At 39.7% G+C, this 14981-nt stretch overlaps 4 protein-coding genes and 1 long non-coding RNA gene across 5 annotated transcripts; 3 read left to right on the top strand and 2 right to left on the bottom strand.

The window, feature by feature from the left end:
- The first annotated feature begins 2418 nt into the window (after positions 1-2418).
- LOC122060375 (potassium transporter 5-like) lies at positions 2419-5966 on the top strand. Its single transcript, XM_042623492.1, has 9 exons — positions 2419-2556; positions 2713-2938; positions 3064-3312; positions 3585-3635; positions 3876-4136; positions 4230-4282; positions 4401-4515; positions 4619-4873; positions 4996-5966. Exons 1-9 carry the CDS (start codon positions 2419-2421, stop codon positions 5964-5966), a joined length of 2319 nt encoding a protein of 772 aa, XP_042479426.1.
- A 998-nt stretch (positions 5967-6964) lies between these two features.
- On the bottom strand, positions 6965-7400 carry LOC122058176. The gene is made up of 3 exons (XR_006133762.1): positions 7302-7400; positions 7095-7209; positions 6965-6996 (listed from the first exon to the last, which is right to left on the bottom strand). It is a non-coding gene; the product is annotated as an uncharacterized LOC122058176 (long non-coding RNA).
- A 45-nt stretch (positions 7401-7445) lies between these two features.
- Positions 7446-8568, bottom strand: LOC122058740. The gene is made up of 2 exons (XM_042621729.1): positions 8320-8568; positions 7446-7713 (listed from the first exon to the last, which is right to left on the bottom strand). The coding sequence occupies exons 1-2, from the start codon at positions 8558-8560 to the stop codon at positions 7604-7606; spliced, it is 351 nt and encodes a 116-aa protein (XP_042477663.1). The 5' UTR covers positions 8561-8568; the 3' UTR covers positions 7446-7603.
- A 4600-nt stretch (positions 8569-13168) lies between these two features.
- LOC122060469 (MDIS1-interacting receptor like kinase 2-like) lies at positions 13169-14074 on the top strand. The gene has a single exon (XM_042623590.1). It carries the CDS (start codon positions 13169-13171, stop codon positions 14072-14074), a length of 906 nt encoding a protein of 301 aa, XP_042479524.1.
- Positions 14075-14095: 21 nt separating this feature from the next.
- LOC122060543 (MDIS1-interacting receptor like kinase 2-like) lies at positions 14096-14981 on the top strand. The gene is made up of 2 exons (XM_042623707.1): positions 14096-14567; positions 14887-14981. Exons 1-2 carry the CDS (start codon positions 14096-14098, stop codon positions 14979-14981), a joined length of 567 nt encoding a protein of 188 aa, XP_042479641.1.

Genomic DNA, 14981 nt, shown 5'->3' on the forward strand with positions numbered 1-14981 from the left:
AAGAATTATTAGCGAAGGAAAGCATCATAAAGATATCAGAATTCAATCTCTGAAGTATACAATGCAAATGCAAAGTAAAACAGAGACAGATAGCAATTAGAGACGTTAAAGAACTAGAATAAGTGTGGATTGGGCTTGGTCCTGGATCGATGCTGTCCAACTAATCTGACTTTTAGACGAATAGATGAAGCAACAATTACTAATTAATTTTAGTCAATGATTTCTCTTCTATTACTTATTACCTAATAGAATATTTGTTAGGTTGAGATTAGGTTTACTTGCCGACTCAGGGCTTGCCCCAGATGAAGTCCTCTTGACGCATCAAAGTCAAAGAACTATTATAACCCTTTCCTGCTTTCTAAGAAGTTCAGGTTGTGGCCCTCTTGGTCCCTATTCTAGCACTTATTTGGGTGTCTCTAATTTTTTTGATTTCTCTACTGGTCTCGGTTGCAGTTACCCCATGCTCGCAGCCAAAGAAATAGAATCTTAGAAGATATTTTTGAAAAATACTAAAACCGAAAATGGTATTTGTAAACCCAAATGGGAAGTGAATTATTCCATTGATGTGACTGTGAGTAAGGGTGTCAAAATATAATCGAAACCGTTTATCAGAACCAAAACCGATTGGTTATAAAGAAACTGAACCACACTGTAGTAAATTTATCCGGTTTTGGTATTATAGGCCATAATTTTGGTTCAGTTTGGTTCGGTCAGAACCAAAAAACCGATGGCTAATCGGCACCTAGTATTAAAGACTTAAAAGCGTTTAGAATTTCTATGGGTCTCTATGAAAAAAAAAGGGGAAAAAACAAAAAGCATAGTACTAACCGAGAGGGGAGTTTCGCTTTCACACAATCACACTTCTTGATTTCCTAATTTCTAGGATCATAGTTAATTAGTTATCATATGTGTAGTTTTTTACATAGAAAGTATATTGTCCTTAACAAAATAAAAGTATATTGTCTTGACTCTATAAGAAGTTTAGTATATGTAAGATTCACATTAGCTGTAGGATGCAAACCATTTTCTAAAATGACACTATTGACTGTATGTAAACCAGTTGTGAACCGAATAACAAAAATCAATTAGAAACAGCTAAAATCGAACCAGATGAAAACGATTTTGATTTCACCTTATTCATATCCAGTGCGGTTTTGATTTCACCTTATTAAGATGTAAATCGAATCGAAACCAAACCAAAACCGCACCATTTGACATCCCTAACTGCGAGTATGGATTGGGATTTGATGAATTTTCTTGTTGCTTTCAGTTGAGTCAATTTATTGGATGATATCCACCAAAAAACAAAAAAATGATAGCTTTGACAGCTCCTTGAAAGTTCATTTAAGAAATCTATGTAGGCTTTCCCTCCAAGGTAGCCTTGTGGATGGGTTTCTCAAGAACACCAGAACTTCCATTTCACTTATATTTCCTTCTTCAGAAGAGCTACTAAAACTCATGAATTGCCCTTTCGTCCTCCCTCATGGAATGCAAAGCAATATGGAGGGTACCATTGCATAGTCCGGTCTCAAGAAAATAGCCTCTTCCAATGCCTTCTCGGCACCCAAATAGTGCACTGCCAAAAAACTTCAAAGCTTAAAGTGGGTGCATGGGGAAAAATATTACAGCTTTCACTGTAATGCTCGCAGTGACTTAAAACTATATCTTTTCCCTCGAGGTAAATCCCAAGATTAACAAGAGAATTCATGCCCGCCGGAGGGTTTAAGGATGGTGTGGTGGAGGGGACCATTTGAGAGGCAGAGAAGAAAAATTGGAGATGGAGAAGAAGGGAAGAAGAGGGACCATTGCAGCAGTGGATCAATAAAATACTAGTGTGAAAGATCCCAGTCAATAAGATATTAGTATGTAAGGTTCAATTATTTTTAATAATTCAAATACAGAAATAAACAGAAAGTCAACAATGAGAGGCAATTGTATTCTATAATCTATGATGGAAACCTTCTATTGGTAAAAGATAATAAAATACTTATACTAAAAATTGCATTTTTTTTTAGTTGAATTGAACAGTTGGAGGAGCTTATGTTTAATATAAGCTTGAGAATTTTTAGTGGAATTGAATATATATTTTCTATGGATCTTATAGATCTCTCCTTAAAATGATTGAAAATGGAATTTTGGGTTGAAGGTATCAGATACCACAAAAGGATAGAATAATTGCTCAAGTCATGCATCCAACTAATGGTAGCTACATTGCAGCCATCATGTGCAGGTTATTGGCTACTTGATTACTATATCCTTGCAAATTGCGAAGGAGAAAAAGAAATGTAAGTCACTTAAACAACCACCAAGTAAGAGTTTGAGATTTTTTTTATTTTTATTTTTATTTTTTCTAACCTATTAAAGGGGTGAGGGTAAAGAAAGGCTAAGGGATGTCCAAGGAAGGAGTGCTAAGGACTAATGGCAGATGCAGTTGAGGGAATTCCAGAGAGAAATGATGACCAAGGGAAGAATCAGAAAGGGCTTGGCCGAGTAGATTCCCTTCACTTGGAGGCTGGAAGAGTCTCTAACTTGTCCATCAAAAGCCACCAAGGAAAGGTCTCAAAATCTCAGACTTGCTCTAGTTTATTATTTCATTGATGAACTTTGGTTATTTCAGTCTCTCTTTGTTGTTGGTCTCTGGTTTCGAGTCACAATTTCTCATTAATGCTGTTGTTTATGTGTTTCAATTGGAATGCAATCTTGGATGAGCAGCAAGCAAGTTTGGAATCAACATTGGCATTAGCATTCCAGTGCATTGGAGTTGTGTATGGAGACATTGGCACATCTCCACTGTATGTGTATTCCAGCACCTTCACAAACGGCATTAAACACAAAGATGACTTACTTGGCGTCTTGTCTCTCATCATTTACACTATCACACTTCTAACCTTGATTAAATATGTTTTTATCGTCCTATGGGCTAACGACAACGGTGATGGTAAGCTTCATACCCTGTCAATTCATTCATTCATTCATTCCTTCTTTCATCTAGACTAAAATTTTGTACTTGGAAAAGATAATTCTTGAAGAAACCCAATAACATTTAAATTTCATTTCTTGTAGGGGGAACTTTCGCGGTTTATTCCAAGATATGCCGCCATGTTAAGGTGAGCTTAATTCCAAATTATCAGCAAGAGGATGCAGAGCTGTCCAACTATAGCATAGAAGTCCCTTCCAGGAATATGAAGAGAGCTCAGTATATAAAAAGGTTGATGGAGAACAGTCAAGTAGTTCGCGTCTTGCTGTTCCTGTGCGCTATTGTTGGTACTTCCATGGTGATGGGAGATGGGGTTCTCACTCCAGCAATCTCAGGTTTGTCATTCTTTCTTATATGAGACTGTATCTTTGGCAGTATTTTGTTAACTACTCTCCACCACATTCACCAATTAGGAATGGTGTGTGTGTGTGTGTGTGAGAGAGAGAGAGCCTGTTAATCATCTTATTTAGGTGGAGTAGGACTAGTTCCAAATATATGATGACTCCCAGACATCAGTTGCCTAATTTGTTGCAGATGCTTTTCAAATTTCAACTTTTAATTTTAATTTTAATTTTTTTGTTTTTTTTTTTTTTTTTTTTTTTTGCAGTGCTTTCTGCAGTGGTTGGAATCCAAGTACAAGTGCCATCTCTTAGTCAAAGTACTCATCTTGCTTCAGACTGTCAATTGCCAGATCTTGATTCAAGTCCAATCTGAATTTAACTCTATTAAGATCTATAATGATAATCATCATAAACAGTGCTGCATATCTACTTGTATTAATCTTTTCCCAAGTGGATCTTTATGAATTCATAGTATGGGTCAGCTGGAACATTATTGGATGATCTACTCTTCAGAACTAATTCATTATTCCTTTTCTGTCAATGTTGTTGATCTCCAGATACCATTGTTGGAATTTCTATAGCGATCTTGGTCGTTCTGTTTGTATTTCAACGATTCGGAACAGACAAAGTCGGTTTTACATTTGCCCCTATGATCTGTGTATGGTTTGTTTTCATTGGTGGCATCGGTATCTACAACTTGTTCAAGCATGATATTAGTATTTTACGCGCTTTCAATCCAAAGTACATCATTGATTATTTCAAAAGAAATGGAAAAGATGGATATACATCTCTTGGAGGGGTTCTTTTGTGCATCACAGGTGAGTAAACCTAAAACCTCCTTTGATTTCCTCTCACTACTTCACAAGAAAATAAAGTGTTACCAAACTGCCAACACTGCTGTTGTGAAACAGGAACAGAAGCAATGTTTGCAGACTTGGGTCACTTCAGTGTCCGCGCCATTCAAGTATGTAGAATGCATAAACTCCTTCCTACCTAACTCAGGATCACATCCTAGAAATTATTGCTAGTTTAATTTTCAAAGCAATGTCCTCATATTCAGTTGTTTAATTACTTTTTCACAGATTAGTTTCGGCGGATTTGTTTATCCAGCATTAGTATTGGCTTACATTGGGCAAGCTGCATATCTCACCAAATACCCCGGAAATTATGCTACTGTTTTCTATGACTCTATTCCTGGTAAGTGGATCTCTGTTCAGAAGGCATGATATGAGTACATACATCAGAAGTCTTTCCTGTTTTTAACTTCCTAAGGATGTTTTTTTTTATCAAATGATGGCAGGTCCATTATACTGGCCACAATTTGTTGTAGCTGTTATCGCATCTGTTATTGCGAGCCAAGCTATGATATCTGGAGCATTCTCAATTATAGCTCAATCTCAAAGTCTTGGATGCTTCCCAAAGGTTAAGGTGATTCATACTTCAAAGAAGTATGAAGGGCAGGTTTACATCCCTGAGGTGAACTATGCACTCATGATTGGCTGCATTATTGTCACAGCTGCCTTCAAGAACACAACAAACATTGGCAATGCATATGGTAATCTCTAAATGCTTCATACTAGAGATATATCTAGCACAAATTACAATTAGATTCCTTCTAATCTATCACCCCAAAAAGGGGATGCAACATAATATGTAACATCTGCAACTTTGATGCAGGTATTTGTGTGGTTACTGTAATGGTGATCACAACATCTTTGGTCAGTCTCATAATGCTTGTCATATGGAAGATAAACATTCTGTGGATTGGCCTCTTCTTCGTGATTTACGCTTTAATAGAGCTAGTATATCTATCCTCTGTGGTATATAAGTTCGTACAAGGCGGATGGCTTCCGTTGGCATTTGCTGCATTTCTTGTGACCATGATGTGTATATGGCACTATGTCTACAAAGAGAAATACATGTTTGAGCTGAAAAACAAGGTCTCTAGTGATTTTATGAGAGATTTGGCCATCCACCCAAATATAAACAGGGTGCCTGGAATTGGACTTCTATTTTCTGAGCTTGTTCAAGGCATTCCGCCGATATTTCCTCACTTCATTTCAAACATTCCATCCATCCATTCAGTTCTAGTGTTTGTCTCAATAAAGCACATCCCAGTCTGTACAGTGTTAATGGAGGAACGTTTTCTATTCCGTCAGGTTGGGCCCCGAGAGTACAGGATGTTCCGCTGTGTTGTTAGGTATGGCTACAAGGATAGCTTTGATAAAGCAGAGGAGTTTGAGCGACAGCTAGTCCAACACATGAAAGAATTTGTAATTCATGAAAACTTCATGAACAAAGAGGAATTAGTAGAACAGAACAATCCACACCCAACACATCAGCTCCCGTCGGCATCAATTCCTCCAGTGATGCATCCTCAATCAACAAATTCTTCAGGCCAAATTGTCAGTGGACCAATCCTTGGAGCACAAGATGAGACACAATTCATCGACAAAGCAATGGAGAAAGGAGTAGTGTATCTCTTTGGTGAACCAGAAGTCGTAGCAAAACCGAAATCCTCTCTCTTCAAAATGATGATAGTCAATTATGCCTATAACTTCTTGAGGAAGAACTTTAGGCAAGGACAGGACATAATGTCCATTCCACCAACAAAGGTTCTCAAAGTTGGAATGATATATGAAATTTGAGATTGCCCATGATCTTCCTTAAACTACAGAAGATATATTATAGTTTTGAGCTCTAAAGGAGATGAAACAAATAGGATCATGCATGGGTTAATCCATATAAAGCAGTCTTCTTCTTCTATAAATTGACTTGAAATATTTTTGAGACCAACGTGTGATGATGAGAGGTATCTATCATAATGTAAAATGGTTTCTTCTCCATTAGTTTATCAAAAATTTTTTTTTTTTGGTGCAACTCTGTCCCCATGAAGGGTGAAGTTTATTACGCGTCACCGGGCAAAAATAGATGTATAATCTTGAGAAGATCATCTGCAAAAGAGGACTCCCAAAGACCTTGATGAGGGTAACCCACATCCCATTTAGCAATAGCATGGGCACAAACATTTACAGACTTGTTAATATGAATAAAGCAACCAAACTTAGAGCAAGTCTGCAAGAGCTTGATATCCATAATAATAATGGATATCATTGTAGGAGCCTTGTAAAAATTGTTTGTAGCTGCGGACTAGTGTAGTGAGCATCGGGTGGCTGGGAGCCCCTTGGAGCTCATGTTCAGATGTTCTCAGCCATTCGATGCTCACTGCACCTCACCGCTCGCTGAGGATGTGGACTCAGACAATCTAAGTGCAAGGGCTTCCCCAACTAATTAAGGTTGACATCAGTGCGAGATGATATGGGGCAATATATACGTACATGATAAGTCCAAAGCCTTAGTTGGCTAGGTGTGTATGGTAAGATAATATTACATGAGTTGTACATATACGGAATAGAATTCTAAAGAGGTCAGATCATGCACAAAGTTCCCATGTAGGGAGTACTCCTTATATGCTATTACTTCTTAGTAGATCTTGGGCTCTAGCTCCACTTAATGATCCATTCAAAGAAAGGCAGCATTTGGTTGGTGGATGACCTCATTGAAAAACTAAAAGTAAACCAAGCTTGTTAAGCTAGAGGGTAGTGGTGGATAGCATGCTCCACTAAGGGGCTTGACCACACTCTTTCTGATAGGAAAATTGTGGCCAGAATAATGGAGCTGTCATCATTTGAAAGAAAGCATAGTTAGGAAGTTAAAAACAGGAAATAATTAAGACTTCTAGGGTATGTAATTATGCATGTACTCATTCCACATACTAGGAATACTGGAATAGAAAGAAGTTGTGACATTTTCAGGGTATTCAGTGAGGTATGAAGCTTGCCCACTGTAAGCCAATAGTTATGCAGGACACACAACTCCAGTGAAACTAATCTGTGAAGAAAAAGTAATTAAACAACTGAATTAGCAGATTTTGTGGGATGTGATCCTAATGAGTTAGATAAGAGTTTATGCACTCTACATACTTGAGTGGCTGGGACACTGAAGTGACCCAAGTCTGCAAACATTGCTTCCGTTCCTATATGTCTCGAAACATCAGAAGAGATGTGGTTTTAACTTATTGGCCAACAACAACACCTGGAGAATCAACAACATTAATAGAAAAAGGAATAATTAATTAGTTCCGAAGATTAGATTATCCATGAATATTCCAGCTCACCCATTCTATGAAATTCATAAACATTGACTAAGGAAAAGATTAACACAAATCGTTGCAATACTGTTTATAATGATTTATCATTTCCGATTATAATATATAGAATTGAATTCAGATTGGACTTGGATCAAGATCTGAGTATTTATAACAGTTATAAGCAAGATGAGTACCTTGACAAAGTGTTGGCACTGATACCGGGATTCCACCCACTGCAGAAAGCACTGAAAAACCAAAACAAAAGTTCAAATTTTATGAGTATCAGCAAAAAATTAGTCAATTAAGGTTAGGGATTCCACCAAGATATGATGATCAACAGGCTCTCTCTCTCTCCCTCTTTCTAGTCTCTATACCTAATTTGGAATATGGTGAAGGATAGTTCACAAATTTAATTCTGCCAAAGATACAGAGTATAGTTCTAAAATCATCAAAATTAATAAGACAGAAGAATGACAAACTGAAGTTACTGGAGTAATAACACCATCTGCCATCACCATGGAAGTACCAACAATAGCACACATGAACAGTGCAACACGAACTACTCGGCTATGCTCCATTATCATTTTTATATACTGAGTTTGTATTCCAGGAAGGGATGTCTACGCTATAGCTTGACAGTGTTGCATCTTCTTTCTGATAATTTGGAATTAAACTCACCTTAACGTAGTGGCATATCTTGGAATAAACCGCGAAAGTTCCCCCTAATGAAATGAATTGCTTAATTACCATCACCATTGTCTTTTGCATATAAGACTACAAAACAATACTTAATCAAGGTTATAAGTGTGAGAATGTAAAAGATGAGAGACAAGACTAGCATACTATAATACCTTGAAGAAGAAGAAGAAGAAGAAGGAGAGATATTCTCACGCCCTCGGGATCCGAGGAGGGTGAGAGGAATATGTCGGCTGGGAATGCAATTGGTAAAGTTGAGAGAGCTTTGGCCTCAGGCAACGATCCCGGAGGAGGCAGGCCGCCTGATCGAGGTAGACAACTCTGATTGACGGACCTCTGGAAGACCCCCCGATTCCAGAGACGAATGGAGGTGGCGAGTCCTTGAGGCAGACGCATGGTGTTACTCGAGAGGAATTTTTCTGAGATCTGTGATGGAAGCAGAGGGCTATTTGGAATATATATATATATATAATGTACTGTTGCTTGTTGAGAGTCATTGTATTCTGGGGTTTTCACGAAGCTAGGGTTTCAGGGCGAGTTCTTCCTCGCCGCTCTTCTTCTTCGCCCAACCTCGTTAAATCTCTGTGCCGTACGGATCTATTATCTCTCTTTATTCGTGTTTCTTGGTGTTTGATCTAACAACCCATTCGTTTCCAACGCTAGAAACCAGACTTTGACGTTCATGCGGAGAACATTCGAACCAAACTTGTGTGGATCCGATTTCCAGACCTCCCTCTGGAATATTGGCATGAGAAGATATTACTATCGATGGCCAAAGGGGTAGGCAGGCCCGTGGCTTTGGATAGACGGACTCGATTGGCAGCAATGGGAAATTATGCTAGAGTTCAGGTGGAGATGGTTTTAGGGGTCAAAAGGGTGGAAGAACTACAAGTCGAGAGGAGACAGCCAGGGACTGTGGCGATATTCTGGTTTAAACAACTTATTCTCTATGAAGATGGTGTGACCAGATGTGGATATTGCAAGAAAAATGGATGGCGTTTGAGCTCAGAGGGCAGCGGAGTGGCTGAACCGATTGTTTCCATTCTGGAGAAACATTCATAGCCTTCACAGAATGATCTGGTTTCCATTTCGAGGCAGCTCCCAAAAGATTCATTCTTTGAGGGAGGTAAATATGGAAGCTCCCAACGGATTAAGCACTGATAATATGGAAAATCCAAGAGGGTCCATCGTTGGGTCGGACCATGGATCAGACCAGGACTTTCCATGAGGATGTGAAGGGGGTGGACAGGCTGGTTCGAGAGAGAGAGAGGAAGGCTTGGAAGATAGAAGTAAAAACAAAGGGAAACAGGTGGTTGTCCACGAGCAGGCTTCTAGAAAGTCTGGCAGGTTGGCTCTATCAAAAAAGTGATTATGAAGATATTGTTTTGGAACATTAGAAGAGTAAAGAAGAAGGCAGCAACATTGGCCTTAGGAAAAATATTGAGAGAGCAAAACCCTGAGGTTCTGTGTATTGCAGAGCCTATGATGGAGGTGGAAAAATTCCCATGTTTATTTTCTAATAAATATGGATTTGACAAAGAATTTATTTATAATGATAGACTTGCAAAGGTTCCAAATCCAGGTTTCAAATCTTTGGGTGATGTGGAGGCGTGGCATTGAAAAGCCGACGGTAACATCAACATCTGATCAACATATCTTATGCGGTTTTCCATTCCCATGAAAAAATAGCTCCAGGCTCTTTTAACATGGGGTCCGCGGCTGACTTCGAGGCTTTTCTTTCTAATGTTTTACATGTTCCCTGTTCTTTACTATCTGTTCAACATTTTTGCCGTGACAATAATGTTTACTTTGAGTTTCACTCTTCTTTTTTCTCTGTGAAGGATCTGAAGACCAATCAAACCCTCTTCACTGTTACTAGGTCATCGGCTCGTGAAGTCTCCTTCTTTATGTTCTGCTTGCCAAATGGGCAAAGCTAGTAGATTGTCACTACGTGAAACTAGTACTCGTAGTTCCTCTCCCTTGGATTTGGTTTTTAGTGATGTATGGGGCCCCCACCCCACAGTTTCTTCAAATGAGAATCGTTATTTTGTTATATTTGTTGATGACCATACTAAATATATTTGGTTTACTGCTTTAAAGTTGAAGTCTGATGTTTACTCTGCCTTTCGTACTTTTCAGGCCTTGGTGGAACGTCATTTCTCTCCCTCCATCAAGGCCATTCAAACTGGTTGGGGGGGAGAATTCCGTACTCTCCCATCTTATTTTGCCAAGTTGGGCATCCAACACAGGTTATCTTGCCCTCATACTCATGAGCAACAGGGAACAGTTGAACGTCGTAACAGGCACATTGTTGAAACTGGGATTACCCTACTATCCCATGCCGCTATTCCCCAGGCTTACTGAGATTATGCCTTTGAAACCGCAGTCTTTCTCATCAATCGCATGCCCTCCTCTATCACAGGTAACAAATCCCCCCATCAGTTGGTTACAGGCAATTCTCCGGACTATTCTTTTCTAAAAATCTTTGGATGCTTTTGTTATCCATGGCTCCATCCTTACAATCATCACAAGGTTGAACCCCGTTCTGCCTCATGTGTTTTCTTAGGATATAGCCCTTGCCATCATGGTTATCGTTGTATGGATCTCATCACCCGTCGTATCTACATATCTCGCCATGTCAGATTTGACGAATCTACCTTCCCATTTCACACTGCACCACCATCCTCATCAACCCAACCCCCTCCTACTACCCCTCCCCTGGGGCATTGCACCTAACATACCTACCCTCAACCTCACCCTAGCCTCTGCCTACCCTCCCAAATCCACCCATCCCTCTCCCTCCACCCCAGAACCGCCCCTACCCGAACCACCCTCTCCCATATCCCCTCCTTTCTCACCTCACCTAACCCTAACGGCCCTAACCCTACTCCTCTATGAGACCTTTAGCCCTGTCATCAAACCTACTACCATACGAACAGTCCTCTCCTTGGCCATATCTAATGGATGGGCTATTCGTCACCTTGATGTTCAGAATGCATTCTTGCAAGGTATTCTATCTGAGGAAGTCTACATGGCTCAACCCCAGGGTTTTGAAGATGCCCTACGCCCTAATCATGTCTGTCGCCTCCACAAGTCCCTCTATGGGCTCAAACAGGCTCCTAGGGCTTGGTTTCACAGGTTAACTGAGTTCCTCACTCGCTCCGGTTTTCGGTCATCCCAAACTGACACATCACTATTTATCTACATGCAGGGCTCTGTTGTCACATATGTCCTTGTCTACGTCGATGACATCTTGGTTACAGGGAACCAACCAACTCATGTTCAGACTCTCCTTCATCAGCTTGCTTCAGAATTCTCTATCAAGGATCTTGGTCGTCTTAGCTTTTTCCTTGGTATTGAAGCCCTACATCAGTCTGATGGTGTCCTCCTCTCTCAACACCGGTACATCATTGATCTCCTCCAGAGGGCTGGCATGACTGACTGTAAGCCCGTCACTACTCCCATGGCCACCACCTTTGCAGCATCTTCCACAGGGGGTGTCCTTCTTTCACACCCCACCAGATATCGCTCTATTTTCGATGCTCTCCAATACATCACCCTCACCAGGCCTGATGTGGCTTATTCAGTGAACCGTGCTTGTCAGTTTATGCATGCCCCCACCGAAGACCATTGGACACTAGTCAAATGGATTCTACGCTATCTCCAAGGAACCAAGGATCATGGGTTGTTCATCTCCAAATCTAGGTCCCTCCAATTACAAGCATTCTCTGATGCTGACTGGGCTGGTGATAGTACGGATCGTAAATCCACAGGAGGTATGCCATCTATATGGATTCTAATTTGATCTCCTGGGCCTCTAAGAAGCAGAAGACAGTTGCACGCTCCTCCACCGAGTCTGTGTACAAAGCAGTGGCTGATGCCTGCGCCGAACTCACTTGGCTTCGCTCTCTCTTTGAGGAATTAGGGATCCTTGTTCCCATTGCACCCATTCATTGGTGTGACAACATTGGGGCCACTTACCTTTTGGTCAATCCGGTCTTTCATGCTCGTACCAAGCATGTTGAAATTGACTTCCACTTCGTTCGTGATAAAGTCGCCTCCAAGGAACTTCAAGTGCAGTTCATTTCAACCCATGACCAGATAGCCGATATCCTTACCAAAGCTCTCAGCTCTACACGGTTCTCCTTTCTACGGGACAAGCTGCGGATTCGACCATTCAAACCCCCACATTGAGGGGGTGTATCAGGACAGTTAGCGTCCCACTCGGACTCAACCTCTAGAGTCATACTCATGCTCAACAACCTCTCCTACATTGTAGGCATTTTCAGTGAGCACAAACTCTAGAGACTACTTGCAATCCAATACTACCTCATGAGACAACAGAGTTGGAATAGGATCCCACATGTGATCATAGAGTTTGTCTATAACTCAATAACTGTAATCTCTATATAAGAGCACCATTGTACACTCATTAAAGTTAATGCCAATAGACTATTTCAACACTCTTTAGGGAAATTGAGAAACCTAACCATTTTATACCTCCCTCTGAATCAACTCTCTGGTAGGATTCCTCTAGAAATAGGAAATTTGACAAGTCTGGTTGACCTACAAATTCCTTTCAATAATCTAACTGGACGCATCCCTTCCACTTTCGGAAACCTTCAGAAGCTCACCAGTTTGAACCTACTGGAAAATCAACTTTCTGGATCACTCCCTCGAGAAATAGGAAATCTCACGGAATTGGTTAGCTTACAATTGTCAAATAACCAATTCTCAGGTAGTCTACCACAAGGGTTATGCATGAGTGGATCACTAGAAAAATTCACTGCTCGTAACAACCATTTCACAGGTTTTATTCCGAAAGGCTTCAAAAACTGCACAAGCTTAGTTAAAGTTCGACTTGAAAATAACCAACTTGTAGCAAACTTATCAGAAGACTTCGGGTTTTATGAGAATCTGATTTACATTGATTTGAGCAATAATCAATTGCATGGTGAACTTTCATCGACCTGGGGACAATGCCAAAACTTGCAAGCTCTATAGATGGCTGGGAACAATATAACTGGTAAGATACCTCCAGAGCTTGGGATGTTAACTCAACTGGGTCAACTTGATCTTTCTTCAAATTACCTGGTGGGAGAAATTCCTAAGGAATTTGGTGAGTTGACATCCTTGCTAAATCTTAGCTTGAGTGACAACCAACTTTCTGGCAGTTTACCATTAGAAGTTGGAAGGCTAAACAGCCTAATATATCTTGACTTGTCAACAACCACTTTGAATGGAAACATACCAAAAGAAATAGGGAACTGCTCCCGTTTATTATATCTTGATTTAAGCAACAAAAAATTTTATGGAAGCATTCCATTTCAAATTGGCAATCTAGTTTACCTTCAACTTCGATTGGACCTTAGTCAAAACAGGTTCAGTGGAGAGATATTGTCACAGTTTAAAAATTTAGGGAGCTTGGAAATGTTAAATCTCTCCCACAATAAACTCTCAGGTACTATTTTCTCTGCATTCGATGGAATGTCTAGCTTGACATCCATTGATATATCTTATAATGAGTTCGAGGGTCCGATTCCAAACAACAGAGCCTTTCAAAATGCTACAATAGAAGCTTTGAGAAACAACAAAGCATTGTGTGGCAATGCAAGTGGCCTGCAACCTTGCAAATTATCCTTTCCGGAAGGAGAAAAGGAAAGACCAGACCACAAAATCCTGATTGCTGTCATGGTTCCATTGTTAGGTGTGCTATTTCTTCTGTTTGCTTTTGTTAGTATTGCTTGTATTGTCTACCGAAGGGAAAGAATTATTGAGACAGGCCAAAGAACAACAACAAATGATACAGATTTATTTTCAATATGGAATTATGATGGAAGAATAGTATATCAAGAAATTGTTGAAGCAACTGAGGATTTTGATGCCAAATATTGCATTGGGACGGGGTGATATGGAAGTGTATACATAGCAATGCTGTCAACTGATCAAGTAGTCGCTGTGAAAAAGCTTCACCAACCATTACCTGATGAGTGTGAGAATGCCAACATACAAACATTTAGAAATGAGATTTGTGCATTGACAAAACTGCGACACAGAAACATTGTGAAGCTATATGGTTTTTGTTCATCTGCGCAGCACTCCCTTCTAGTTTATGAGTATTTTGAGAGAGGAAGTTTGGCTAAGATCCTCCAGAACAATGAGCTTGCATCAGAAATGGATTGGATAAAAAAGGTTAATGTTATTAAAGGTGTGGCAAATGCTTTGTCTTACATGCACCATGATTGTTCACCACCAATCATTCACCGCGACATATCGAGCAACAATATTTTGTTGGATGAAGAATATGAGGCATGTGTGTCTGACTTTGGCATCACTAGACTTTTAAAGCCCGATTCATCCAATTGGACTTCTCAAGTAGGGACATGGGGATATGTTGCTCCAGGTAATAAATTCACCATTTCCCTAATTATAAAAAAAGATATTTATAGATGTACTTGCATCATGTATATTATTATTTTTTCTATTTAATAATTTATGTGGTGAGACATTGTAATTGAACAGATTTTCATCAATCAAGCCATTATTATTAGTAGTTCGAAAAAAAAAATTCATCATCGTAAACTTCAAAATTGAGTTACTACTGTTAATAAATAAATTTTGAATTTTTTTATACATTTCTTACCATTTATGAGTCAGTGAACCATTAAATTTCAAGTTTTAAGAGTCTAATTAAATGTTTGTTGCACTTCCATACCTTCCAGAGCTTGCCTACACAATGAAGGTGACTCGAAAATGTGATGTTTATAGCTTTGGGGTATTGACATTAGAAATGTTGATGGGAAGACATCCAAAATGA

This window comes from Macadamia integrifolia, chromosome 1 (assembly GCF_013358625.1).
Source record: "Macadamia integrifolia cultivar HAES 741 chromosome 1, SCU_Mint_v3, whole genome shotgun sequence".
Classification (NCBI taxonomy): domain Eukaryota; kingdom Viridiplantae; phylum Streptophyta; class Magnoliopsida; order Proteales; family Proteaceae; genus Macadamia; species Macadamia integrifolia.